This window comes from Emys orbicularis, chromosome 21 (assembly GCF_028017835.1).
Source record: "Emys orbicularis isolate rEmyOrb1 chromosome 21, rEmyOrb1.hap1, whole genome shotgun sequence".
NCBI classification, from domain to species: Eukaryota; Metazoa; Chordata; order Testudines; family Emydidae; genus Emys; species Emys orbicularis.
Window position 1 is genome coordinate 3,642,900 of NC_088703.1, and position 26,868 is coordinate 3,669,767.

The 26,868-nt window shown below is 55.3% G+C and overlaps 1 protein-coding gene across 1 annotated transcript; it reads left to right on the plus strand.

The window, feature by feature from the left end:
- The first annotated feature begins 1,723 nt into the window (after nt 1-1,723).
- On the plus strand, nt 1,724-25,129 carry SUPT5H (SPT5 homolog, DSIF elongation factor subunit). Its single transcript, XM_065421060.1, has 29 exons — nt 1,724-1,849; nt 2,662-2,821; nt 3,403-3,468; nt 6,922-6,933; nt 7,563-7,632; nt 8,153-8,221; nt 8,894-8,959; nt 10,324-10,354; nt 10,539-10,607; nt 10,833-11,084; nt 11,460-11,549; nt 11,970-12,040; nt 13,227-13,332; nt 14,321-14,414; nt 14,592-14,728; nt 15,034-15,189; nt 15,278-15,424; nt 16,380-16,526; nt 17,254-17,379; nt 18,071-18,155; nt 18,336-18,440; nt 19,102-19,204; nt 20,109-20,236; nt 20,542-20,647; nt 20,954-21,112; nt 21,245-21,413; nt 21,580-21,783; nt 23,109-23,204; nt 24,667-25,129. The coding sequence occupies exons 1-29, from the start codon at nt 1,772-1,774 to the stop codon at nt 24,808-24,810; spliced, it is 3,246 nt and encodes a 1,081-aa protein (XP_065277132.1). The 5' UTR covers nt 1,724-1,771; the 3' UTR covers nt 24,811-25,129.
- Nucleotides 25,130-26,868: the final 1,739 nt, after the last annotated feature.

Below are 26,868 nucleotides of genomic sequence, written 5' to 3' on the forward strand. Positions count from 1 at the left end.
TGTTCCAAAGCCTGCTTGAAGTCTGCTATGTCCATTGACTGCGGTGAGTTTGGATCAGGTCCTGCAAAGACTTTGTCCGTGCTTAGCTTTTAAGCACGTGATTTCAGTGGGATCACGGAGTGGAACTGCTTACATGCTAAAAGTGAAACATGCTTATAAGTCTTTGCAGAATTGCGTGCATAACCACTTAGGGCTCACCAGAGGATCAGGGCCTGAGTGGGTGATTCCCTGTGTCCTCATGAAGCCCCACTGGCTTTGGCTAGGTGTGGGTGTCTATCTGTATGTAAGGTACTTATGTGGCTCCCATCACCCTATATTTTGGCACTTCACCCCCCCCCCCCCCCCCCCCCCCCGAGAGGCAGGGAAGTATCATCTCATTTTACAGCTGGGGACCTGAAGCGACATTAACAAGTATACATAGGTAGGCTGGTGCAGAGCCAGGAACGGAAGCCGGGTTTCCAAAGTCCTATACGGAGGCTGTAGTGGTAGTCATGTTATCATGTGCAACAAGATTTATTCAACTTTCCACCATCTAGCACAGTGAGAGAATTAGACGCTATGTGATCGAGTCTTTCGTACCCAGCGGCACTTCAGAACCTTTACATTAAAATGGAAAAAATGCAACATTTTGTTTAAAAAAAAAAGGGGGGGGGGGCAAACTACAGCTTCTGCCAGATTGCGGCATGGGTGGGTCCTTTTGTGTATATTCTATTAATAGCTATGGTTTGCTTGTGCTCCCCTGTCCGGCTCCATCTCTTGTCTTATACTTAAATTATCAGCTCTTCGGGGCAGGGACTGTCTTTTTGTTCTGGGTTTGTACAGCGCCTAGCGTAATGGGGTCCTGGTCTGTGACAGGGCGTGCCTAGATGTTACCATAATACACCTAATTGAAATTAAAATGTACAGCCTCTGGCACAAGGGGGTCCTGCTAGGGCTCCTGGGAGCTACTGTAATACCTATAATAGTTACTCAGTGAATTTTAATTCACTCTGTTGCCTCAGTTGATGGAATAAGAGTCTATAGCATTTGGCAGATGCTTCCTTTTGATCATGTTTCATCTACCACGAGGTACAGGACTTAGATCTGATGAATAAAGAGGGGCTGTTTCTGGACATACAGACCCCGTGTTTCTCTCTAGCTGTCCAAGGTCGCTCTGTGCCTCAGTTTCCCATCTGTAAAATGGGGAGGATGCTATTTCCCTACCTCCGTGGGGTGTTGAGAGGACAAATCCATTGATATTTGTAAGAGGCTTGGATACTCCAGTGATGGAGGCTTTATAAACGCTCACAGCTAGTAGACCTTGAGTAAGGCCTTGTCTACACTACCCGCTGGATTGACAGGCAGCGATTGATCCAGCAGGGGCCGAGCGCTCTCCCGTCGACTCCGGTACTCCACCGGGGCGAGAGGCGGTGTCGACGGGAGAGCATCAGCTGTCGACTTACTGCAGTGAAGACAACGCGGTGAGTAGATCTAAGTATGTTATTCACGTAGCTGAAATTGCGTAACTTAGATCGATTTTCCCCCCTCCCACTCCAGTGTAGACCAGGCCTTGATCACTTTAACCTGAATGTGCCTTAGTTTGCCCGTCTATAAAACAGGACTACCAGGTGCCTTGCAGGGGTAATTGGGTGGACTCATTGGTGCCTATACAGAGCTCTGAGATTTCTGGATGGAAGGCCGTTTAGGTCCCTTCTTTGAGAGCATCCCCTGTTCTCGTAGGTATTTCTCAGGAGGAAATTCCATCCCCTTAGAATCCAGGAGCCCCGCGAAGATGTCGGATAGCGAAGACAGCAACTTCTCCGAGGATGAGAGTGAGCGGAGCAGCGAGGCGGAGGAGGTAGAGAACGAGGTGAGGCTGACGGAGAGATGTGGCCACTGCCTAAAGGAATGTGTTTTTTTGGGGGGGGGAAGGGGGGTTGGAGTTTATACCCACTTGAAATGTAGCATGTCCCAAATGTTACTCTAGTCTGTCATTAAAAAACAAAAAACACACCAAAAACCGAAGAAGCAGGGTAGGGACTGAATGGCTCAGGGGACTGGAACTTGGCTAGGACACTGCACCGGGAGTCAGGACACCTGGGTTTTATTCCTAGCTATGTTGTGTGACTTGAGGCAAGTCACTGCTGCTCTGTGCCTCAGTTTCCCCATATGTGAAAGGAGGAAAATGATACTTCTCTACCCTTTTTTTAAAGCACTTTGAGATCCACAGGTGAAGCGCTCTTCAGCAGCCACAGCTCACCAGTTCCGATCTAACCCCTTTTGGTAACAGAAGTAAACTGCCACCTGGGGTTTGGCCAGTGGTCTGTTTGAAGTGAGTTTGACACATGTCAGTCCAGGAGGACAAGTGTCTGTCACAAATCACCTGCCCAATTGTCCTTCTCAGGGCCGTTCTCGGCAGAGTGGTCACGGGCTGAATAGACCCCGGAGACTGAACTCTGCTCTGGGGGTGCCGACTCCATGGCTGGGGGAGGCAGATTGCAAGGCGAGGGTGGGAAGCAAGGCTCACCCTTACCGCCCCTCCACTTCCTCATGGTTCCCTGCATGCTGGTTCTCATGGGGAAAGCTCTAAAGGGGGGATGGACCCGTTCCTGGGAGATCCACCCGGCGAGTCCAGGGCTGCATGGGCTCTGCATCTGATCAGCTTCCCTCTGCAATGCCCAGGCAGAGGAGGAGCGTGCCAGCGTCGCGGGCAGCGAGAAGGAGGAGGCTGAGGAGGAGGAAGAGGAGGAGGAAGAAGACTACGATGAGGAGGAAGAGGAGGACGATGATGATCGGCCGCCAAAGAAGCCCAGACATGGAGGGTTCATCTTGGATGAAGCCGGTAAGGAACCTCCAGGGCTGCGTGTGTGTGTGTTACTCTGAGGCCCCCAGGGATGCTTGTGCAGTGTGATTGGTAGGAATAGAGGGAGCTGGGAGTCAGGACTTCTGGGGTCTATTCCTGGCTGTAGCCGGGGAGTGCGGTCTCGACATTAGAGCAGGGGAATGGGGGATCAGGACCTCTTATTTCCAGCCCTTCTATTCAATTGCTGGGTGACCTTGGGATCAAATCACTTTCCTTCTCTGGGCCTCGATTTCCCCTCCTTTAAAATGGGCATAAAATACTTCCCTATCTTCTGGGAAAGCATGTCAGGAGGTGATGGGTTACCTAGGGCATGGCTGCTGTGGACTGGATCTCTTGTCTGCCTGTGCATAGTCCACAGGGATTCCCCTGAGGCCGAGGGCTTCAGGAATTTTGGTCCAATTTCTCTCTGCCTTCCTATGTGTCAGGCCAGTGATCACAAAGCGGCTTCAGTTTCCTTCAGGCAGCTTCTGGGCCATCCCGTCCCATGCGGCACCTCTGGCCAGCTGTTTCCTGGAGCCTGCTTAACTGAGCAAGTCTCCCTTTCACTCTCTTTCCCGCAGATGTGGACGATGAATACGAAGACGAGGACCAGTGGGAGGACGGCGCGGAGGACATTCTGGAGAAAGGTAAGGCTGTGCCCTCCTTGGGAGGATCGGCTGGGGATTTAGTGCAGCCCCCGGGGCATGTCCCCCGTTTTCAGCTAGCTCCGGAGCAATATCGCTCTGACCTGGGGGAAATAGGGGTCTGCTCTTTAGCCTCCCCGGTGCGAGGCAGGATGGGGTGTTAGCAGGACTCTCCAGTATAGACATTCCAGGTGTGATGTTCCTTGGTTCCCCATCTACTAGTTGAGGGTAATGCTCCTGTTTCCCAGGGGGAGTGGCTGCTGTTTAGCCAGGGACCTGCCCCCCCCCCTCGAGCTGGATTGCAAGCCCTGTTGGATGAGACTGACCAGGGAGCTTTGGGGATGGGATGTTGCAGAACATCCTGTCTGTCTCCCCCAACCCCAGTGCCACTGCTTTGCTCCTTATCGTGTCACTCCTCTGCATGCTCCTCCCCATCAGCGAACGGTGGAGAACATAGTTTTACTCCTTTTGATTTTCCTTTTGCTGAGGACGAGCTGCGGGGCCCCTACGGAGGGAGGCAGGAATGCTGGCAAGCAGAGCCCTGTAAACCAATCCCTGCGGCCGGCGGGAGAGGAGCCTTCAAATCCCATCGCGGCTGGGAAGCCCCAGATTTCTATCTGTCACTTAAAGGCTGCACTGCTGCCTGGTTCCTGACATGTCCCCTCCCCATCAGAGGGGAAATCTTCCCTCTCTGCTGCCTTTCCAAAAGGCAGGGTGGTCTAGTGGTTATGGAGTCAGCTAGCCCTAGCTCTGGGAGGGGTGTACACATAGGGGCTGGGAGCAGGACTTCTGGGCTCTATTCTCAGCCCTGTCGCGGAGTTGCTATGTTAGGAAGTCACTTCCCCTCCCCGTGCCTCAGTTTCCCCTCCCCTAAAACAGCAGGGACTCTAATCTTCCTCTGTAGTGCGCTCTGACGGTTCTCAATCCATGTGCCACTGTGTGGGTTTCGGCGCTCTCGATTAGCTCCATGATCAAGCCCAGCTCACAACTCCCCTGAGATTAGGCTGACGGAGAGGGCAGCTGGCAATACGCTGCCTCATTTGCCTTTTAAGATCACTTGCCAAAGTTGTACTAACGTTTTGGCAGAAAATTGGGGGCTTTACGTTGGAGGTGCCACTGCAGTAGCCGCCTCAGCAGGTCCCAGAAGAGGTGTTAACCCTGTACTCGTGATGGCCCATAAATATAGGCCTGAGACGCAGTAGGGCTCTGGCCCAGTTGTAGGTGTAGATTTATCAGGAACGTGGCTGCTCCCTGCATCTGCTCCCTGTGCGCTGAGAATCCTCTCTGCTAAATTTAGGGACATAAAGAAATTTTGGCTACTACTTGCCCCGGCTCGCTCTGGAGAAGCCAGCACAGCTCCGAGAGAAGGAGCCGGTTTCTGGTCTGGCTCGTGTATCACCAAAATGATTGATAACCGAGCTGTGATCACAGAGCCGAATTCCGCAGCAGCCAGTGAGGTTGCATAAGTGGAACTGGGGACAGAATTTTTATCTTCAGGTCAGGCATCATCTTTTTGTTCTCTGTACAGCACCTGGCACAATGGGGTCCTAGGCCCACCGTAATATGCCTAATAGCAATAAAAACGTACAGCAGCCAACACAACAGGATTTCTGGTCCGTGGCTGAGGGTCCGCGGCATTACAGCAATACACACAATTCATAATAGTGCACAAGTGAAGAAGTTTGGTCGATCTTAGTGTGAATGTTTGAGCCTGGCAGCGTGAGTAACCATGGAGTGACAGGGGGTCTCTCAGATGCTGAGTTTGCTTTAGTTGGGTTTTTTTTTTAAGTCCCTCTTCAAAGTAGAATGTTGCTCCAAATTGGGGCCAGAAAACGTTGTGGAAGTTTTGCCAGAAGCTGGGAATGGGAACAGGGGATGGTCACCTGTTCTGTTCATTCCCTCTGGGGCACCTGGCATTGGCCGCTGTCGGGAGACAGAATACTGGGCTAGATGGACCCTTGGTCTGACCCAGTATGGCCGTTCTCATGTTCTTATGGAAAGTTTGGAAAACTACAAAGTGTCTTTTGTGTCGATCCAACTTTTTTAGTACGTTTGTAGATATGTTTTTTGCTGAATGAAACAGTGATTTGCTGCAGTACTAGCATACCTGCTAGAATCCATAGCCCTCTGAGAGCTGTGTGTATCCGGGTGCTTAATGGCCTATCTACATGATGCCAATTAGGGCTGTATTTCCTTCATCTCCCCACAGTCTCCTTATCTGCCGCCCTTGTTTTTCAAACAGAATCGGCTTGCTTGGGGGTAAAAGGGCTCTGCTCTCTGGATCAGTCAGTTGTTTCCTCCCCCCGTGGGAACACTGTGGGGTCTGCCTGTGGCTCCGCTTGTCTGCCTCGGCTCTCTGGGGCTGGACTGGGTCAGGTGGCATCTCCGGGAAGAGGCTTTCCCTTGGGGGCGGAGGGGATTCCAGTTTAAGGGTGACTGCTGCTAGTGAAAGACGCCCTGCTGCGACAGCCTCTAGTGTGTGGGAGGAGGGTCTGGGGCTTGGCCTGTCCGCTGAGGCTGCTGACAAGGAGACCAGCTACGAGAGGGACGATTGAGGCGGGTGCCCGTCCCCTGGGGATTAGAGTGAGGCCCTTAGTCACCAAACAAGGGTGGCAGGATAGTGACTCCCCTGCTGCCCCAGGCTGGATTCAAAGAGGCACCCCAGGGTGGGGGTCCCACCCAGGGCAGACATGCCGTGCTCTGGCTGGTCCCCCGTTTGGTGGTGGTATTGATTGCGGGTTCATTGCCTACCTAGTGAGCCGAATGCTCCTGTTGATTTGCCAGCATCAGGCCGGCGAGCAGTGCCGCACGTCGCCGGCAGCACTCAGGTCACGGGGCGCAGGTCAGGGACAGTGCTACCTCCTGGGGGTCCCGGCGAAATGCTGAGGCAGCCACTCTGAAGCTGTCACAGCTGTGAGGTTTGACTTGTTGCAGGCGGGGGGTCAGGGCCAACAGTTCATTCCATAGATGTCAGAGTTGGAACAGGGCCATGCCTAATGGAGAGAGAACCCGACCGGGCCTTAGGAGACCTGGGTTCTAGTCCTGGGTGTCCTTGGGCTAATTGCCTCCCTCCTCTGTGCCTCAGTTTCCCCATCTGTAAAATGTGGGTAACCAAACTGACCTGCTTTGTGAAGAGCTTTGCGATCTGATGAAAAGCACTACGTGAGAGCTAGGGATTATCGAGTATTAGCACTTTCCGCATAACCCAGGCCATCAGACACTGAAATTCTTTACCGTGGCAGCCTGCCCATCTTGCCAGCGCTCTCCCCGTCTCCCCCTCGTGCTTGTTTGTTTTTTTTTATTTACGTGCATTTCATTCGCACCTGCTTGGTTTGTGCCACATCTTAATTTTGTTCCTTCCGGTTTTATGTTCCCCATTCACCCTGTGGTTGGTTTTGATGCTATTATTTGGCTCATACTGTCCGCCCTCCACCACCACCTCTGCTTCCTGAGCAGAAGAAATTGAAGGTAAGCCCGTTTTTCATTCCAGCCCCTGCCTCTTCACAGCCCTCTCCCACCCCTCCCCGCCCCTTCCCGGTGCTGCCTTGTCTTTTCCGCTTCCTTCCAGCCGGGTGGGCCCCAGGAGCGATGCTGGAGAAAGTATCCGACCCTTGGCTCAGTTGCTGTTCTCAGCCCTGTCGCTGGGCAATAGAGCAGGCTGGGGGTGTGGTGGGGGAGGAGGGCCTAATCGGAGAGGGGCAGTGGGTTTGCTGTCTCCTATAGTGGTCACAGAAGCTGCCTCGCGTAGGCTCTCTCGCCCTGTAGCGGCCTGGCTCTAGCTGTAGCGTGACTCTGCAGCAGAGGAAGAGGTGCTGCCTCGATCGGTGAAACCGAGTCAAGCCCACCGCGTGCGGGATCCCTCTTCCAAACGCGAGCGCCCCGTTCGCTGCCTCGCTTGTGCTCCAGCCACGAGGGAACAGTCGGTGGAGTCGGCTGAATGTTGCTTCCCACCATCCTGTCCCGTCCCAGGCCTCAGCTTTGCTTCGCTGATCGACCGCCCTTCGGGTGGTTGGCCACGTGGCAGACCATTTCCAGGGCTCTCCCCTCCCCCGGTGGTGCTAGGTGTGGGGGCTATTTAACCGCTGCGTCTCTTGCAGCCTCCAACATTGATAATGTGGTTCTGGACGAGGATCGCTCTGGGGCGCGGAGGCTGCAGAACCTTTGGAGGTGATGTTACCCTGTGCTTGGGGGCGGGGAACGGGACGCGGCAGCCGGGGACCAGAGAGCGGGATGAGGTTGCTGCCTATGACGTGCACGTGTTGGTGTCCAGTGTAAACACATGGTGGGGAATAAGACTCGGGGCCTTCGCTTCCGGGCACAAGGGCCCGGAAGGAGCTGGAAAAAAATCTCCACTAGGGGCACCCTAAAGAACCCGAAGTAGGTCTGAGCGTGCCCAGCAGAGGGCAGCAGTGTCTGTGCCGTATGCTCTGTTAACCCGGGGAGACCTGGCTATATCCTATAGCAGCCTCAGCTCAACCAACGGCATGAGCCCAGAGCCCCTGTGTTGCTCCCTGGTGACTTGTTGCTCTGCGATCTTGGTTGGGGAAAGGAGCCCGAGTCGCTCCCCTTGTCTCTGTGAGCTCAGTCACCACATGGCCTGGGGGGGTCTCTGCGCCGCCAGCAGGGCTGTGGCCTGCGTCGGTCCAATCCGATCCCTCATGCCCTTTCCTTTGCTGTCTCTCCGCAGGGACCAGCGCGAAGAGGAGCTGGGCGAATATTACATGAAGAAATACGCCAAGTCCTCCGTGGGAGAAACGTGAGTGCCCAGCCCCCAGGGCAGAGTGTGTGTGTGTGTGTGTGTGTGGGGGGGTCATCTCTCCCTTATGCCCTCCCCCAGGATCCTCCAGTCCTCAGGGTCACTGGCTCTTTCCCCGTGGGCCTCTGATTCCTTCTTGCTGTCCCCATGGGAAAGGTAGGCCTTTGATTCCATGATCTCCACAGTTAAGCTGGGCTCTTCCTGACCCCAGTCCTCACGGGCCTGGAAGCCAGGTTCTTCCCCCACCCCAGTCCTTGCAGCCTGGAAAGGGACTGGACAGCAGGAGCAGACAGAGGCTGTCAGTGCCACACGGATCCCTAGGAAATAGCAGGACCCTCTCCGTTTCCTTCAGGGCCTGGGGTGTTTAGAGATGAGCCCTGCAAAGGCTCTGCCTGATTGCCCTGGTGTGTAACTGACCCAGCTAGTGCTTCGGCTGGTCTGACTCTGCGGGAAGGGGCTGGTCTCCTGAATGTAGCCAAGTACTGGCTGGTTCTAGGCGTCCGTTCTCCTAGCTTGGTTCTGGACAGATGCAGATAATTCCCCTCCTCCCTGGTGTGTGCACGGAGTGGCCGGCTGCCCCGGACTCTCGGAATCGTTGCTGTCACAACCGCCAGCTCGTGCTGTCGTTGCTGGGCCTGACGTTTCTCCCCACCCCTTCTGTTTCCCTTGCAGGGTGTACGGCGGCTCTGACGAGCTTTCGGATGACATCACGCAGCAGCAGTTACTGCCCGGTGTCAAGTAAGGCCCTTCTGCCCGGGAGAACGTGCACCTCGTGGAGGGGGGATGGAAGGTCATCCAAGACCAGGGCACATGAAGGGTAGAGCAGGGAACGGGCTGTGGCATCAGGCCAGGAGTGGTGGACGAAGGGATGCGGAGGAGAGGGAGGCATGGGTTGTGGCACCAGGTATCACACTATCTGGAGTGGCTCACGTCTGTGAGTGCCTACCTGAGTACATCTTGCTTCTGAAGAAGTGAGGTTCTTACCCACGAAAGCTTATGCTCCCAATACTTCTGTTAGTCTTAAAGGTGCCACAGGACCCTCTGTTGCTTTTTACAGATTCAGACTAACACGGCTACCCCTCTGATACCTGAGTACAGACTATCGGAAAACAGGACAGACACCGCAAACTGATGGTGTGTTCTGTAATTAGTTTTCACCAAGCCAGTGACAAATGTGAACTCCTGGACACTACCCCAGTCTTACCATGGAGTCACAGACAGTCCCCTTGGACTCTCCAGGCTATCTTGCGACATAGACAAACTGGGCATTGTGATAAAACGGTTTCTTACACCAAAAACCACATCACATTTAGGTTGTTTCCAGTCCCAAGAGACCCCCTATCAACTGGGTACTCCAGATGGCATATCAAAGACAAGGCTGGCAGCCAAGTCTATAGTAAACTAACCAAAAGTTTATTAGCTAAGGAACGGAAATGAGTTACTGAGAAGTTAAAGCAGGAAAAATATGTGCACAGGTGAGTCAGTTTGTAATTCCAAATGGTGGCAGTGATGTAATAAACTGCCAGTTTCCCCAAAGTCTTTTCAGGGTAGCTAGATTGTCTCTGGGGATCTCCGCTTTGCATCTGGTGCACTTTCCTGTAAGAGTCCAAGCAGTCCAGAGATCCAGGATCTTTCCTTGAATCCACACACACAGCTGCTTCTCACAGAAAACAAGCTGACAGTGTCACTACCCACATGGGTTTTTCCTTTGCTGACGGAGAGCGAGGAATGCATTTTGAGTCTTCGATCTCCGATCATCACCCACAATGAACACTTGCTTTGAAATGAGCACTTTTTTCTGTTGAAGTTCTTCACTTGCATTCCATTTAGTTAGAGGGGCATACACAGTGTACATGTTTGCTGCTATATGATGATGGGATGCAGATAAGTGAAAATGCAAGTAACATCCCGTTAGTTTTCATGAAGTTTAAACACCAACTACACTCTTATACCTTTAACAATCACTTTGATCTATACTAATACACAAGTGAATTGGCCTGGGGCTCTGGCATGAGTTGGCACCTGGTCTGCCCGCGTCACACATAACAAAGGTTATTTTGCTAACAGCCTTTTTTTTTTGTTTTTCTTTTCCTTCCACTCAGGGATCCCAACCTCTGGACTGTGAAGTGTAAGGTACGTTCCAGCCAGGGGAGGATGCTATTGAAACACCTCTAAACCCTGAATCATGAGCTCCAGCTGCCCCGTGGCTGGGTTTTCATTAGCCATGAACGCCGCCTCCTCTCTGAGTTGGGGTGTGAGGGCATCTCTCTAGCTATAGATTGCTCTCACCATGGCCTCTCTTCTCCTCTCTCCCCAGATCGGAGAGGAACGTGCCACAGCCATAGCGCTGATGAGGAAGTTCATCGCCTACCAGTTCACAGACACGGTAAGAATGGGGGGCAGGAGTCCCCTTGGCCCCCAACTCAATTCAACTTTGTGGGGTGGCTTAGCGCTGTTGACCACTTGTTGAGAGATGGGAGAGGGTCATGCAGATCCTGACGTGAGCCGGGCTTCCTGCTGTTGATCTGTTGAAGGGGGGATTGGCTAGGCTGGAGCGTGCCTGAGGCCAGCCCCCATATCTCACGGAACTTCCCTCCCTGCCCACCTGCAGCCCCTGCAGATCAAGTCTGTGGTGGCCCCCGAGCATGTGAAGGGCTACATCTACGTGGAAGCCTACAAGCAGACCCACGTGAAGCAGGCCATTGAGGGCGTGGGCAACCTGCGGATGGGCTACTGGAACCAGCAGATGGTGCCCATCAAGGAGATGACAGACGTGCTGAAGGTGGTGAAGGAGGTGACCAACCTGAAGCCCAAGTCCTGGGTCCGGCTCAAGAGAGGCATTTACAAGGACGACATTGCTCAGGTACGGGCCGGGGTGCTGGCTGGCTCAGAACAGAGGGTTGGGGCTCGGGCAGCTGGCGTTCAGGTGTACCTTTAATGCCTGCACCGGGAGGCTCTGAGCTGGGGCAGGCTGTTTTCGGAGTCCGGGAGCGTTGTCTTCAGTGGAGCGGGAGCTGGGTGTTGGGAATCCTTGGCCTTGCTAAGGGTGGGAGTGGGGGCCAGAGATTGCAATAGGGGTGGGTTCGATTTCTGCTCTGTCCCTAGCTAGCGTGACACTGGACACCGGAGGAGCCCCCACTGTTTTCCTGTCCTGCTGCTGCAAGGGAGATTGGCTGTGGCCGGCGTCTCCGTGACGCCGCCCCCTCCTCTCCTGAGCTCATGTCGTCTTCCCTTCCAGGTGGATTACGTTGAGCCGAGCCAGAACCAGATCTCTCTGAAGATGATCCCGCGGATCGATTTTGACCGGATCAAAGCTCGCATGAGCCTGGTATGTTGACTGGCAGGATTCCCTGAGCTCTTTTCTGCTGAGCGCGCTGAGAGGGAAGAGTTTGTCCCCATTGACGCTTCAAGGCTGTTAATGCCCTGGTGCCCCAGCTTTGGCAGTGGTGGTGTGTTGGCATGTCTGTATCCGCATAGTTACCCAGCTGATGACAGGGGGGACGCATTTCTCCACTGTAAAGTGCTTACTCCGGTGCACCTCGCTGTACTGCCCTAGGAGGGGCAGGTTCCTCCTGCTCACAGCCCATGATAAGCAGGGCCCTTCTGTTATCCCCCCCGAGAGGCGGGCGAATGCCTTTCCAGAGGGTCTGTTGATGGCATTCGGTACCCCGCCCATACAGTCTGGTGGGGATGCCTGATCCCCCAGGCCCAGTGGTGACTGTTTCCCCCTCCCCCATTTGAATTGCAGAAGGACTGGTTCGCCAAGCGGAAGAAGTTCAAGAGGCCCCCCCAGCGGCTGTTTGATGCTGAAAAGATCCGGTAAGTGGCTGGTTTCTTGCTGGGGATGATCCGGGCGGGCAGTGTGCCCTCAGCGCAAGGACGCATCGTCTGTGTCCGCCGTGGCACTTAGATGGGTTTATAGTGAAATCCTGAGTGTATTTAACGAAGCATGGAGATTTCAAGTAGTAGCAAGGAGAAGAACTGGAAACAAATGATTACAAAGAAAATAAAATCATCACGTGCCTCCTGGAGCTCAGACTAAATGAAGACGACCCTCTCGTGTTTTGTAGAATGTTGCTCTCCTCAAATCCCCACCAGGCTTTTGTCTGGCTAGTTGTGACTCTTCCTTCCTGACACACGCGCTCTCAGTTTGCCTCCTAGGTGAAGGATTCAGTGGACTCCCAAGATATCCCAGATCAATCCTTTGTCTTTATCCGTAAACAGGACCCCCAGCCCCTGCCGGTTTGTTTCTTCCTGTAGATTCTGCAATCTCTCAATTCGCACCTGGGCCGGTCTGCAAATAGGCATACAACACCTGATACACACACGACCAGACAGGGAGATAGGCATCTGTTACCTCCTGCCTGAGAGGAACATATCCGAGGTAGTCACCTTCTGGTGACCTGCCTTAACTGCAAGACCTGAAGAGCACAACATTCAGTATTGATACATAGCTCCTTAAATATTATCCGTACAGATATTTTGCAGTGATTATGATGACCAGTGGGCAACTGGCTCTTGGTAGACACCTCACATGCCACCCTTTGGGGAACTATTATGCAGCTATCTGACTCAAGGGAGCTCTGTAAAACCCTCTGCACGCCCTGTGCCCTCTGCCAGTTGGCACTGCAGGGTCCCTGGGTCATAGGTGGATAGAGATGGTGATGATTTGTCATCCTTCCATCACGACTTCCTCCAGCTCCATCCACAGGCGCACTGGGACTTGGGCTCCTTCCGTGGCGAGGGGCTCTGAGGCATAGGAAGGGCAGTCAGACCCTCTCCCTGCCCTGGGAGCAGGGTGGATTTGCCCCAAACTGGCAGTCCAGACAGCTGCTGGTGAGAGACCTAATCCTGGAGTCCTGACCTCCCGGGGCAATAGAGGTAGAGCCACCATTCCCTGCAGCTCCACTGTCCTGTTATGAAACAGCCTGTCCCACTTCTGAGAAGGCTGCCGCTGTGGGTGCCTGACCCCCTAATGCTCCCCCCCCCCCCGCCCCTGCTCTAGGTCCTTGGGGGGAGATGTTGCTTCCGATGGCGATTTCCTCATCTTCGAAGGCAATCGTTATAGTCGCAAGGGCTTCCTCTTCAAGAGCTTTGCCATGTCGGCTGTGGTGAGTATCTGTGGCTCTGTGCCAGGAGGCTCTTGTCAAGGTGGGGCTCTGAGCTGGAGCAGGAACCAGATCTGTCAAGGCGTAGGTTAGGGCGGGTCAGAAAATGAGGATTTTGGGGTCCCCCCCCTCAGAAAACTTAATTTTTTTGGCAAAAATCAAAAAAGTTCTGGTCTGGAAATGTTGTGGTGCCTCAGGGGAATTGTAGTTCTGGCGCCTCGTGCTCCCATTTTCCACTATGAGCTGGCCTCCTTGCTTAGACTACATCTCCCATGAGGCACCACGACCTCCCCTCTTGGAGGCACACCATGAGGGGTCCATGGCCTCTGTGCATCATGGGAGATGTAGTCCAGCTGGAGAGCCTGGTCCATAGAAGAGAATCGGAAGGTGAGTTACCTGAACTACATCTCCCATGAGGCACTGCGGCAGCACATCCGAATTGAAATACTTTGATTTTGGACACTTGGTTTTTGATGGAAAAATCGAAACTTCCCATGGAACGCAGGCGCATCGCACAGAAACCTCTGTTTAGTCGGAAACCCAATTTTCTGTTTATAACCCCGCCAAAACCCAAACCCAGTTCTGATGGAAAATTTTCAACATACCTATTGTGAACTCTGTGGGTACCCCTCTGGGCACATGATGGGGTGGGTGTGGAATCCCCATTTGGACGTCTGAGTGGGGGGACGGTTGCGGAAATCCCCATCTGCATGTTGGGGGGGTTGTATGTGTATTTGGAGAGGGGGGCGGTGGACAGCAAGATCCCCATCTGGGCGTGTCCTTTGCATGCCAGACTCCCCTATGGGGATTGAGATGAACCCACCCCTGGAGCAAAGCTCTGCTCTCGTCTCCTGTTGCGCGGCAAGGCAGGGAGCCTGACCCCTGGCAGCGGGCAACCTCAGGTTGGAGGGAAGCTCTGCAGACTCCATTTGGGTTTCTGTCTCCCCTCCCCCTCCCTGAAATCTCTCCGCTTTTGTCCCCCGGCTGCCAGATCACAGAGGGGGTGAAGCCCACCCTGTCTGAGCTGGAGAAGTTTGAGGACCAGCCGGAAGGCATCGATCTGGAGGTGGTTACCGAAAGCACAGGTACGTGGAAATGACTCATGCGCAGCGGGGAGTCCGTCTAGCCCAAGTGGATCGATGGGGGGTTGGTCTCCGTCTTGCCCCTGAATCCACAGGGGGCCGTGCTGTAGGCATGTGTGGGGCTGCTGCTGCCTGGGAGCGGCGCCCTCCCTGCGAGTCACGGTGCTCTCCGTTGGGCAGGGAAGGAACGGGAACACAACTTCCAGCCTGGCGACAACGTGGAGGTGTGCGAGGGGGAGCTAATCAACCTGCAGGGCAAGATCCTGAGCGTGGACGGCAACAAGATCACCATCATGCCGAAGCACGAGGATCTCAAGGTATGGGGTGGGCGGCGCTGGCCTGGGCTTGCATCCAGGCCCTTTGGCTGCCAAGGAGGATGGGGGAGACCAAGTGCAGGCTTGGCAGGGGGTGTGTGTACCTGGCTGTACCTATAGAGGCAGCAGGCCTCTTGAATCTGTGTGTTCCTGGATGTTGTGCCTGTGGTCCCGGGCTCCAGGATTAGCCCAGGAATGTAAAACAATAGAGCTGTGAGCCCTGCAACAGGCAGTGCCTGCATCCTGCTATCACCCCCCTCCTGTCCGTCTCCTGCCTCCCGCCCTGACCCCATTCCCCCTCCGCCCAGGACATGCTGGAGTTCCCGGCTCAGGAGCTGCGCAAGTACTTCAAGATGGGAGACCACGTCAAGGTGATCGCCGGGCGCTTCGAGGGCGACACGGGGCTGATCGTGCGGGTGGAGGAGAACTTTGTCATCCTCTTCTCGGACCTCACCATGCACGAGGTGAGCGGGGCGGCGGCGGAGCTCCGGGCGCTTCCCTCTTCCCGTCCCTTCCCCGGGGCTGCTTGCTCACTCGCTTCCCCTCTTCCAGCTCAAGGTGCTGCCTCGGGACCTGCAGCTCTGCTCCGAGACGGCCTCCGGCGTGGACGTGGGCGGGCAGCACGAGTGGGGCGAGCTGGTCCAGCTGGATCCCCAGACCGTCGGGGTTATCGTCCGCCTGGAGCGGGAGACCTTCCAGGTGAGTGCGCGTTGCTCTCCCGGCATTGGGCACCGAACTCTCACTGGAGCGCTATGGAGGCAGCTCGGAACCTTCGCGTGGGGAGCTGCTGGCTTCTCTGTAGGTAGGTTCTGCAGCAGCAGAAACCTGGCGTTTGCCCTGGATCAGACCAAAGGTCTGGGCAGTCTGGCATCCTACCTCTGCCGTGGGCCCATGCCCGATCCCGCTCAGCAGTGCACACCCCGTCAGCTGAGCAGCTGGGAAGGAGAATTCCTTTCTGATCCCTTCAGTGTTTGGCTTCTCGCCCGCGAGTGATGTTCAGTGTAAGGATTAATGGGATCGAAATGATTCGGCCACAGCCTCTGCCTGGCTCGAGGCTGGAATTCCCCATTCTGCTTGAAGATGGGTTCCCGTTTCTCCCTCCCTGCTCTGCTTCCAGGCCTGATGAGGAGGGGCTGCTGAGGGTTTTTTCCCCCACATCCTTTGCAATCCTAACTGCCTGGGTTCTTTTCTCTGTGTTACACAGGAGGTCAGACTACAGAATCAATGGTCCCGTCTGGGCTGGTGGGTTGTTTTGGGGTCTTGGGCCAGAAACCCCCCCATAGGACTCCTATCTCTTGGCAGTGCCTCTAAGCCAGTGTCATAGATTCAGAGACTGTAAGGCCAGAAGGGACCATTGTGATCATCTGGTCTGACCTGCTGCATGTCGCAGGCCAGAGACCCTCGCCCACCCACCCCGATAGTACACCCATAACCTCTGGCTGAGTTATTGATGGCCTCAAGTCTTGATTTAAAGACTTCAGGTTCCAGAGAACCCACCACTTACTCCAGTTCAAACTAGCAAGTGACCCTGGCCCCATGCCGCAGAGGAAGGTGAAAAGCCCCCTGGGTCTCTGCCGGTCTGACCTGAGGGGAAATGTCCTTCCTGCCCCCAGCTATGCTGATTCCCCGCTCTTCCCTCCCCATCCCCGTGCAGGTCCTGAACATGTACGGCAAAGTGGTGACGGTCAGGCATCAGGCTGTGACGCGGAAGAAGGACAATCGCTTTGCCGTGGCCCTGGACTCGGAGCAGAACAATATCCACGTTAAGGACATCGTTAAAGTCATCGACGGGCCGCACTCGGTGAGGGCGGGGGAGGGGGGGTGGCGGCTCCTGCTAGGCAGGCCATGGGCTTGTGGTGTGGAGGGGGGTGAAGAGCGTAAGATCTCGTCTGCACTCCCCGTGTCCCGGCGAGTGGAGGCCAGTGCCCTGCTGGGAGATCATGCCTGGGCTGGGTTGGTACTTGAAGGGGGTGAGACGGGGGGAGAACCGGCAACTCGCTCAGGGTGCTGTCTTCCCTTGGAATCACTGCTGACCCCTGCGTGGGGCTCACCATGAGCCCCCTGTGGGCTGGCATGCAGCTGGAAGCATTATCTCAGTAAATAGACACCCTGACCATGGGGGGCCTTAAAGACCCCATGGCAATTTTCACGTTTATGCTCAGAGTTGTGGCCATGTTTCAACTCTGTTAATTTCCCCCTCATTCTTGGGTTCCTGTTGCAACTGGGTACAGTTTTGTTCTTCACTTCCTGTCCTAATCCCTTTCTGAGCAGCTTTGAACAGCTGCTGCATTGGAGTCCAGAGGTGGCTGCATTGCAGTGGTGGGTGAGGTGCTCTCTCCTCAGTGCCGAGGTGCAGGCTCTGGGGACTGGGAGCTTCAGCTGTCTCTTGAGTCTGTGACGTGCCCTGCCCCCGGGAGGCTGTGAATTTGGCCTCCCTGCCTTGCGGCTGGTCTCTGGATGCAGCCCCAGCGTGCCCGGGTTCGAGGGGGTCCCCGGAATAACTCTCCTCCCTGCTTCTCCTTCCCCAGGGTCGCGAGGGGGAGATCAGACACCTCTTCCGCGGCTTTGGATTCCTGCACTGCAAGAAGCTGGTGGAGAACGGGGGCATGTTTGTGTGTAAGACTCGCCACCTGGTGCTGGCTGGGGGCTCGAAGGTAAGTCGCCTAGGGAGACGCCCGGGGCCTCCCCATAGCTAGCATGACTGGTGGGACTGGCCTGAGCCTGTCTGTCCCGGATCTGCCTCCCCCTCCCCATGAGGCTGGGTCAGGCTGCCTAGTTCCTGTCTCCAGCCAGCAGCTTCTGGGTGGCTCAAAGGAAGAGACACCCAATGTGGTTGCATTGGGAGGAGTGGATTTCTTCCAGACCCCCAGCTGGCAAATGTTCCATGCCCTGAAATGTGAATCAGCAGCCCCTGGAGACAGTGGTGTCTAGTGGCTAGAGTATGGCCCTGGGAAGCAGGACTCGTGTGTGACCCTGCGAGTCTCTCCCCGGGTAGACTGGGGGTGAGGTAAGGAAGGGGGTTAGGAGGTGAGTTAGGGAAGTGCTTTGAGATCTTTGGCTGGAGAAGGGGAAAGAAAGCCGCAGGCCGATTTGCCTTGTGGGAGCTGATGGGGTGGGGTGGAGCCAGAGCCTCCTGTGGGCGGGGTGGACAATGTGTCCCCACTTCCCTTCCCAGGGCATGGATCTACTCCCTCCTCATTGGTTCTGGGGGAACATAGCGCCCCCTTGTGTCACCCTGGCTCCTCCTTGGTTCATCACCAGGTTTCCTCTCAGGGCCCCAGAGGGACTTTCCCTCCCCCACGAGAGGGTTCCCCTTCCTGCTCTCACGCGCTTTCCCTCTTGCAGCCCCGGGACGTCACCAACTTCACCGTCGGAGGCTTTGCCCCCATGAGTCCTCGGATCAGTAGCCCCATGCACCCCAGCGCGGCAGGTGGGTGTCCTGTGGGGCTGGGCCTCGGTTTGGGGATTTCTGTAGGCTCTGGCTCACCCCCGGTGTTTGTAGCGCCCCCGGCTGGCCCAGCACTACAGTGGGGGGTCGGTAACGCTGGGGTGACGTGAGGCTGCAGCCCTGGGGGCACCGTCCCGCTCTGATCTCTGCCCCCCTCCACAGGTCAGCGAGGTGGCTTCGGCGGGGGCGGGATGAGCCGAGGCCGCGGGCGCAGGGACAACGACCTGATTGGGCAGACGGTCCGGATCTCCCAGGGACCCTACAAAGGTAATGGGCCAGTTGCCGGCCGGGGCCGGTCCTCTCCCTTTTGTAGCAGGGCAGGAAGGGGCTGGGAGGTATCTGGCAGGTCTGTTCCATTAGAATGTATGTGTGGGGTGGGGACGGGACTGTCAAGCGGTGAGGGATTCCCGGGGGCAGCATGTCACCTTGCAGGGAGCGCGGTCTAGTGGTTGGGGCCAGGGGGTGGAGGGGAAGCTCCTGGGTTCTATTCCTGGCTGTGGGAGGGTGGTGGGGTCTAGTGGCTAGAGCAGGGAGTCAGTACTTACGGGTTTTGCTCCCATGCCTGAGAGGGAGCTGTTAGTGGACAGCCCGCCTGTCCCTGCCATACCAGGGAGTCCCTAAGGTGAGCTCCAATGTTCAAACCCAGCCTGTGGCTGTCCCCTCCCTGTATCTGTCGAGTGAGGACCGAGTCGACCTGAGCTCCCAGCAGGTTCTTACCACAGAGCAGGGGAGCTCTGGATTCCAGCTGGTGCTCTGGCCACATGCGCTTGGCTTTGGGAAGCCCGCAGGTGTGAATCCCCTGCTGGCCCGTGGCCCGTTTTCCAGGCGGCCCTTGGTGATGCTCAGGCTGGGCGCCCCCCTGCAGCGTACACTTAGGATCTCTGGGAGCTGCGTCAGGCTCGGAGAGTTGAGGCCTTGTTCCTTGCAGGCTACATCGGCGTGGTGAAGGATGCCACGGAGTCCACGGCCCGCGTGGAACTCCATTCCACCTGCCAGACCATCTCAGTGGATCGCCAGCGCCTCACGACCGTGTAAGTGCGGCGGGCGGGGGAGATGGGGCTTGTTCTGGGGGGAGCCCCGGCTGGGGTGCCACCGCCAGCAAGCTGCAATCCTGGGCTGCTGGGATCGGCTCTGGCCCAGGGAGCTGCCCCAATGACTGCGCTCCTGTGTTTGTACAGCGCCTGGCGCACTGGGGGCCTGGTCTGTGACTGGGGCGCCTAGAAAGAACATAAGAATGGCCGTACTGGGTCAGATCAACGGTCATTCTGGCCACTGTGGGAAGACAGGATACTGGGCTAAAGCCAGATGCTTCAGAGGGAAAACCAGACCAGGGCAATTATCGAGGGATCCATCCCCTGTGGTCCAGGCCCAGCTTAGGGACACACGGAGCATGGAGTTGTATCCCTGAGCATCTTGGGTAATAGCCATTCGTGGACCGATCCTCCATCTCATTCTTTTTTGAACCCAGTGATACTTTTGGCCTTCACAACATCCCCCGGCAACGAGTCCGGCTCTGGGTCCTGGTCCGTGACTCAGGCTCCTAGGCGGTCAGCTGAGTCCCACAGTTGGGAACTGTGCTATAGGCTTGGCTTATGTGGGGCCCAGATCAAGCCCAGAATGGAGGCTGGCGGCCCGGCACCATGGTCGAAGCGAATGCCGACCAGGCTGGGGGCAGAGGAGATCCCCACGTCTCCCCCAGTTGGAAGGGGAGCAGGGGACCTGGGCTGGCTCCTGGGCTACGGAGCTGCTAACCTCTAGGACCCTGGCTAAGCCAGCCCGGATGGGTAGTGACCCGCAACTTGGTGCCCCTGGTGGGAAACTGGGCTTGGTTCAGTGCCCAGCGGCTCGGCACAGTTTGCACCTGCCCTTGCACCTGAGGCCCTCTAGTGGCGGGCAGAGCAAGCCAGTGTACAGCAACTCCTCTCTCGCTGGCAGGGGTTCGAGGAGACCTGGCGGCATGACTTCTGCCTACGGCCGCACCCCCATGTACGGCTCGCAGACCCCCATGTATGGCTCCGGCTCCCGCACCCCCATGTACGGATCGCAGACTCCGCTGCACGACGGTGAGTGAGCTGAGCCTGCTGCCGTGGGGGCAGGGGGAATTGGGCCCCGGGTCGGAGGAGGATGGTAGGGGGCTCCCTGGGAACAGGGGGCAGTAAGCTGTCCAGCTTTGCGGTCGACCCACTCCGTCCTGGTTCGTGCCCAGCTCTCCTTGCCCCACCTGATGGTGCTGGGTAATGGGGGAGCCCGATGGACCTGCGCCTCTCCCCCAGATCCCGGCGGGGGGTGGGATGACGTAGGGCCTGGCCCCTCCCCATCTCTGCTGCCCGGACATGGTGCTAACCAGGCGCGCGCTGGGCTCTTTCAGGCAGCAGGACCCCGCACTACGGCTCCCAGACGCCGCTGCACGACGGGAGCCGGACGCCTGCGCAGAGCGGGGCTTGGGACCCCAACAACCCCAATACGCCCTCCAGGTTTGTGTCTCTTGCGCTAGTCTGGGACGGGGTGGGGGTGGGGGTAGCTTTGACGCGGTCAGCCACTAGGGGGCAGAGGTGTGTGGCATGATGGGGGCTATGGGAGAGGGGGCTGGGTTGGGGGGCTTCATGTATCAGGAGCTCAAAGGGAACTCTGATTGGATGTGTGTGTGGCGCCCTCTGCTGGAGAGTGGAGAACTGACGGGGGGGATTACTTCAGTGTGCTCCTACGGGGAGGTGACAGGTGGGCTGCAGACGTCATTGTGTCTCCCACGTGCCGTGTGAATGATGCGTTCTCCTCCCCAGGGCGGATGAGGAGTTCGAATACGGCTTCGATGATGAGCCCACGCCCTCTCCGCAAGGCTACGGGGGGACCCCCAACCCCCAGACTCCCGGCTACCCCGACCCGTCGTCTCCGCAGGTCAATCCGCCGTATAATCCGCAGACGCCGGGCACCCCAGCCATGTGAGTGCGCATGCCCCTGGAGGGGTGTGGGGGAGAGCCTCTCGCAGGGCAGGAGGACACGGAGTGGAGCCCCGCCGGGTTCCTACTTCTATTCCTACCCCCCTCCTCACTGCCCGTCTCTTCTCATTGCAGGTACAACACCGATCAGTTTTCTCCGTACGCTGTTCCGTCTCCTCAGGGCTCCTATCAGCCAAGCCCCAGCCCTCAGAGTTACCACCAGGTGGCGCCTAGCCCCGTCGGCTACCAGAACACCCACTCGCCAGCCAGTTACCACCCGACCCCGTCACCCATGGCGTATCAGGTACCGTCCAAGCTCCTGAATGTGTAAAATGCCAGGCCGAGCCGCAAATTGCAGTTGGCTTTGCCAGATCCAGGGTGGCCGTTCCAGCGGGAATTCCTGCTGTGGCCGTGAGGGGCTAATGTCGGAGAGCAGAGACCTCTAACTCTATGCGGCTTCTTCCTCACAGGCCAGCCCCAGTCCTAGCCCAGTGGGCTACAGCCCCATGACGCCGGGGGCTCCTTCTCCAGGGGGTTACAACCCTCACACCCCCGGCTCCGGCATCGAGCAGAACTCCAGCGACTGGGTCACCACCGACATCCAGGTCAAAGTTCGAGACACTTATGTGGACAGCCAGGTGGTGGGGCAGACGGGAGTCATCCGCAGCGTGACGGTGCGTAGAGGGGGGAGCGCTGCTTTCCTGCCGTGGGGCCGGGGGGCAACCAGATGGGGCATAAGGGAGGATCTGATGGGTGTAATTACTAACAAGGAGGATGAAATAATTAAGGGTGAAATTAATCAAACGCTGGCGAGGCACCAAGGAAAGTCATCCTGACAGCGAGAATTGCAGTGCTATGGAATTGTCATCCTGGGGGCAACCCCTGGGGCCTCTTTAATTAAGACTAGGAGAAGCCTGGAGGATATTGCTGTAGAGAACAGCCCTGCGTGGAGCGGCGGATTAGAAGCAAGAACTCAGGCCGCCGTCACTTCTGAATTCTCTTGTCTGATCTAATTCAGGGTATTTGTAGCTTCAAGGTCTGGATCGTGCAGGTGTTGGGAAGAGGGTGTGTGTGAAGAAACCCAGTTAAAGTCAGACCAAACTACTGCCTGCATGCACGGCTGTATTGGGTCCAGCGTCCGTCCTCTAATGTTTATCCCTCCCCCATGCATACATAAGGTAGATAAGAACGGCCATACTGGGTCAGGTCAAAGGTCCATCTAGCCCAGTATCCTGTCTGCCGACAGTGGCCAACGCCAGGCGCCCCAGAGGGAATGAACAGAACAGGCAATTATCAAGTGATCCATCCTCCCAGCTTCTGGCAAACAGAGGCTCGGGATGCCAGGTGTGAACAGGTTTGAATTGTGCAGGATCGTGCATAGGAGGCAGAGAACAGAGCGAGGGACATAGAGAACAGTGGTACCAACACGTGGTGCGGTGAATAACCAAATGTGTCCAGTTGCAAGGCCAGTAAGGGGGGGAGGGAAAAGTTAAGGGAGGAAGTTGAGTTGTAAGAACACACTCGGTTAGCAGCAAGTGCGCAGGCGAAGGCCATTGACACCACAAGCTGCAGAGGAGAAGGCTCTTGTATCCACCTTTCTGCAGCACACCTGTGTGCGGGTAACAGCAGTATCGATGTGCTAGCAGCTTGGGCATGTACTTGGGGGGATACCCCTTGCTGAATACTGTGCTGATGTGTGTACGCAGCTGTTTATTTACTTGCGTGAGCTAGATCAAAGCCCACCCATGCTGCAATCAGACCTGCACTTGCAGCGGGGAGGTACCCTAAGTGGCTATTGAGGGGGGAACAGAGTTTCTTGGGGATCCGTTGGAACCTTCCTGGAATTCCGGAGGGTTCGCATCCCGGGGTGGGAAGAGATGAATTCTCGGCTTTGCGTTTGAGCTCAGGCGTGCTCTACAAACGGGTTTGAAAGAGCACGTGGCCTCTGAAGCCCTTTGGCTTGGTGTTGGCGCCTGACCAGGCTGTCTTCTCCCATCAGGGCGGAATGTGTTCAGTCTACCTGAAGGACAGCGAGAAGGTGGTCAGCATTTCGAGTGAGCACCTCGAGCCCGTCATACCGACCAAAAACAATAAGGTACATTAACGCCAACCCATCTGTCTGGCCGCTCGGATCAAATCGCATCTCTAGCCTCTCCGGTAGTTGGATTATACTGTCCTACATAGAACCTGGTTCTGTAGGTCTGTGTTGGGTCTCGATTAAGAGTAATTTGTTCCTGGTTGGTGCAGTACTGCCTGTGGGCCAGCCGTGGGGGCCCATTGTGCTGCTGTACAAATCAAGCAGGCAGTAGCCCTGGACCTAGATTGTTAGGAGTACAAGGGGAGGGAATTGTCCCTCAGTTAGTTGCAATATGTCCCACGAAAATAGTCCCCATTCAAGCAGTTATAACAACCATCCCTCGCTCTTACCTAGCGCTTTCCATCAGCAGACCTCAAAGCGCTTTACAAAGGAGGTCAGAGTCATCATGCCAGTTTTCCCAATGGGGAAACTGAGGCACGGGAGGGTGTGGGGGAGAATTTATTCTGTCTGTACAGGGCCTGGCACAATGGGTCCATGACTGCAGCTCCTAGGTGCTCCTGCAATATAATCATCATCCATGGAGAAGTTTTTAGACTGTGAGCTCCATGGGGCTGGGACCAAGCTGTCTTCTCTGCTTGGGAATGCCTGGCATGCTGTGGGCACCACCAGAAAGAACGAATAGTTCCCTTGCCAGTTATGCTCGTCTGGGCCCCCCATCGCGACGAATAGGGAGTTAAAGTTCTAGCATGCACTCAGAATGGCCAGGTTTAATAGATGTGATGGTCAAACTTCGTTCTGATGCAGCTGGTCTTTCCAAGCTGCAGAGATCATGAATATTAATGTTCCGACTGAGACTGAGTGCCCATCATGCCAGGCGCTGCCCAGACACGGAGTAAGAGACCAGCCCTGTCCTGAAGAGCTTCCAGTCTAAATAGACGAGGCATGGAAATGGAGACTGCCTGCTTTCTCTGAGACCACCTTGATGTCTGTTCTTAGGGTCTCCTCCAACCCTGAGCTACCCGACTGGCTCCCTTGCTTATCTGAACGCTTCACTTATCTCCACCAGCCTTTAGCCTATCAGGATTGTACTGAGCAATACATGTGGTGGGGTGGGTTGTTCGTATGCCTAGAGAGGAAGGACGGTCCAGTGGTTAGGAGGCTAGTCTGGGATTCTGGAGAGCTGGGTTCAGTTTTCACTTGGGCAAATCACTTTGACTCTCTGGGCCTCAGTTTTCCCCATCTGTACAATGGGGATAATAATAATAATAGCTAACTTTCTTTTAGCATTTTCTACCTAAAGCGCTGCCCGACGTCCCAGAGGGTTGGAAAGATAAATACACTTCGGGGCAGCCAGATAAAGATCATCGATAGGAACTTATTGACCCTGTGCAGCCAGTCCTGTTTTCAAGCCATGCCCCTTTTACCTCACAGCAGACACAATCAGTTCTGACTTCCTCCATCGCATCTAGCAGAAGCATAATCCCCTTGTCCCTCAAGCTCCTGTGCTTGCTTTCTCCAGGTGAAGGTGATCCTGGGGGAGGACCGGGAGGCGACGGGCGTCCTCTTGAGCATCGACGGAGAGGATGGCATCGTCCGCATGGACTTGGAGGAGCAGCTCAAGATCCTCAACTTGCGGTTCCTCGGCAAGCTGCTGGAGCCTTAGGGCCGGGGCCTTTTTAGCAGTTGACCAGAGACTGGTTCAACGTGTCCTTGTACAGAGTTCGGGGGGTGGGAGGGGGGTTGCTGCTTTTTTTTTTCCCCTCCAGAACAGCTGGTGGTTGTTTTGGGAGTTTTGTTTTTATTTGTAATGCTGCAGTTATGTCTCATGAGTAAATTGGGACTGGAGTAGGAAAAACAGTGTGTGCGCACGTGTGGGGAGGGCAGGGGTAGGTCCCGTAGCACTAAACGCGCTTCACCTCCTTCCTCTTGAAAAAGGAAACCACTTGCTGTGCCTGCGTTTCAATAAAATCCATCTGTCCCGTGCCCCCCGCATGTGCTTGGTCTGTATCACCGGATGCAGTAGGCTGCCTGGATCCTAGGCCACCCTCCTAGGAACGGCTCAAATGCAGCCTGCTGGACGGAATGGAACAGCTTGATCGTGTCTGAGCGTCACTTTTTTTTTTCTTTTTTTCCTTTTGCCTTCTATTATCCTCTGAAATAAACAAAGGGAAATCTTAAACCGGCCAGAGAGACAAGGGGAAGGAACACGAGCCAAACGAGGGAAAGACCTAAGTATTCTTTAGCCAGTTAAGTTCGACATATGCAAGTCGGGAGGGCCTGATGAAATTGCTTCAGTTAGTTCCTTACACCCCTTAGGGTCAGTCTCAGAACCATTAGCAATGATCTTCAAGAACTCCTGGAGGAGTTGAGGTTCCAGGGGACTGGAGAAGGGCAGACGTGGTACCTATCTTTAATAAGGGGAACAAAGAGGACCCAGGGAATTTGCAGACCAGTCAGCCTATCTTTGATACCTGGAAAGATATTGGAACCGCTTGTTGTTTAATCCGTTTGTAAGCACCGAGCGGATAATGGGGGGAGGGATAGCTCAGTGGTTTGAGCATTGGCCTGCTAAACCAGGGTTGTGAGTTCAATCCTTGAGGGGGCCATTTAGGGATCTGGGGCAAAAATCTGTCTGGGGATTGGCCCTGCTTTGAGCAGGGGGTTGGACTAGATACCTCCTGAGGTCCCTTCCAACCCTGATATTCTATGAGAAGGAACAGCTAGCATGGCTTTAAGAGTAAATCATGCCAAGCCAACCTTATTTTCTTCTTTGATAGGGTTATTGGCCTAGTGGATGGGGTAGGAGGGGAAGCTGTAGATGCTTGATTTGATGAAGGCTTTTGACACAGTCCCCCATGACATTCTCATAAGCAAATGTTGTCTAGATGAGATTATTATAAGGTGGGTGCACAATTGGTTGGAAGACTGTACTCAGAGTAGTTATCAGTGGTTTGTCAAATTCAGGGAGTGTATGTAGTGGGGTCCTGCTTGGGTCAGTCCTGGGGCTGGCACTATTCAATATTTTCGATAATGAAGTGGAGAGTATACTTACCAAATTTACAGATGACACCAAGCTGGGAGGGGTTGCAAACACTTTGGAGGGCAGGATTAGAATTCAAAGCAACCTTGACGAATTGGTCTGAAATCAACAAGATGAAATTCAATAAAGACGCATGCAAAGTATGTCACTTAGGAAGGAAAATTCAAATGCCAAATGGGGAATAACTGGCAAGGGGGTCATACTGCTGAAAAGGATCTGGGGGTTATAGTGGATCACATGAATGAGTCATCAATGGGATGCGGTTGTGAAAAAGGCTGATATTCGGGGGTGTATGAACAGAAGTGTCGTATGTAAGACGTGGGAGGTAATGGACCCCCGCTCTACATGGCACTGGTGAGGCCTGAGATGGAGTGCGGTGTCCAATTCTGGGTGCCGCACTTTAGGAAAGAGTTGGATAAAGTGGAGAGAATCCAGAGGAGAGCAACAAAAATGATCAACAGTTTGACCTGACCTGTGAGGAAAGGTTAAAAAAAAAGGGGCATGTTTAAAGTCTTGAGAAAAGAAGACTTGCGGGGGGACCTGATAACCGTCTTCAAATATGCTAAGGGCTGTTCTAAAGAGGATGGTGATCAATGGTTCTCCAGGTCCTCTGTAGGTAGGACAAGAAGCAATGGGTTTAATCTGCAGCAAGGGAGATTTAGGTGAGATATTAGGACAAAT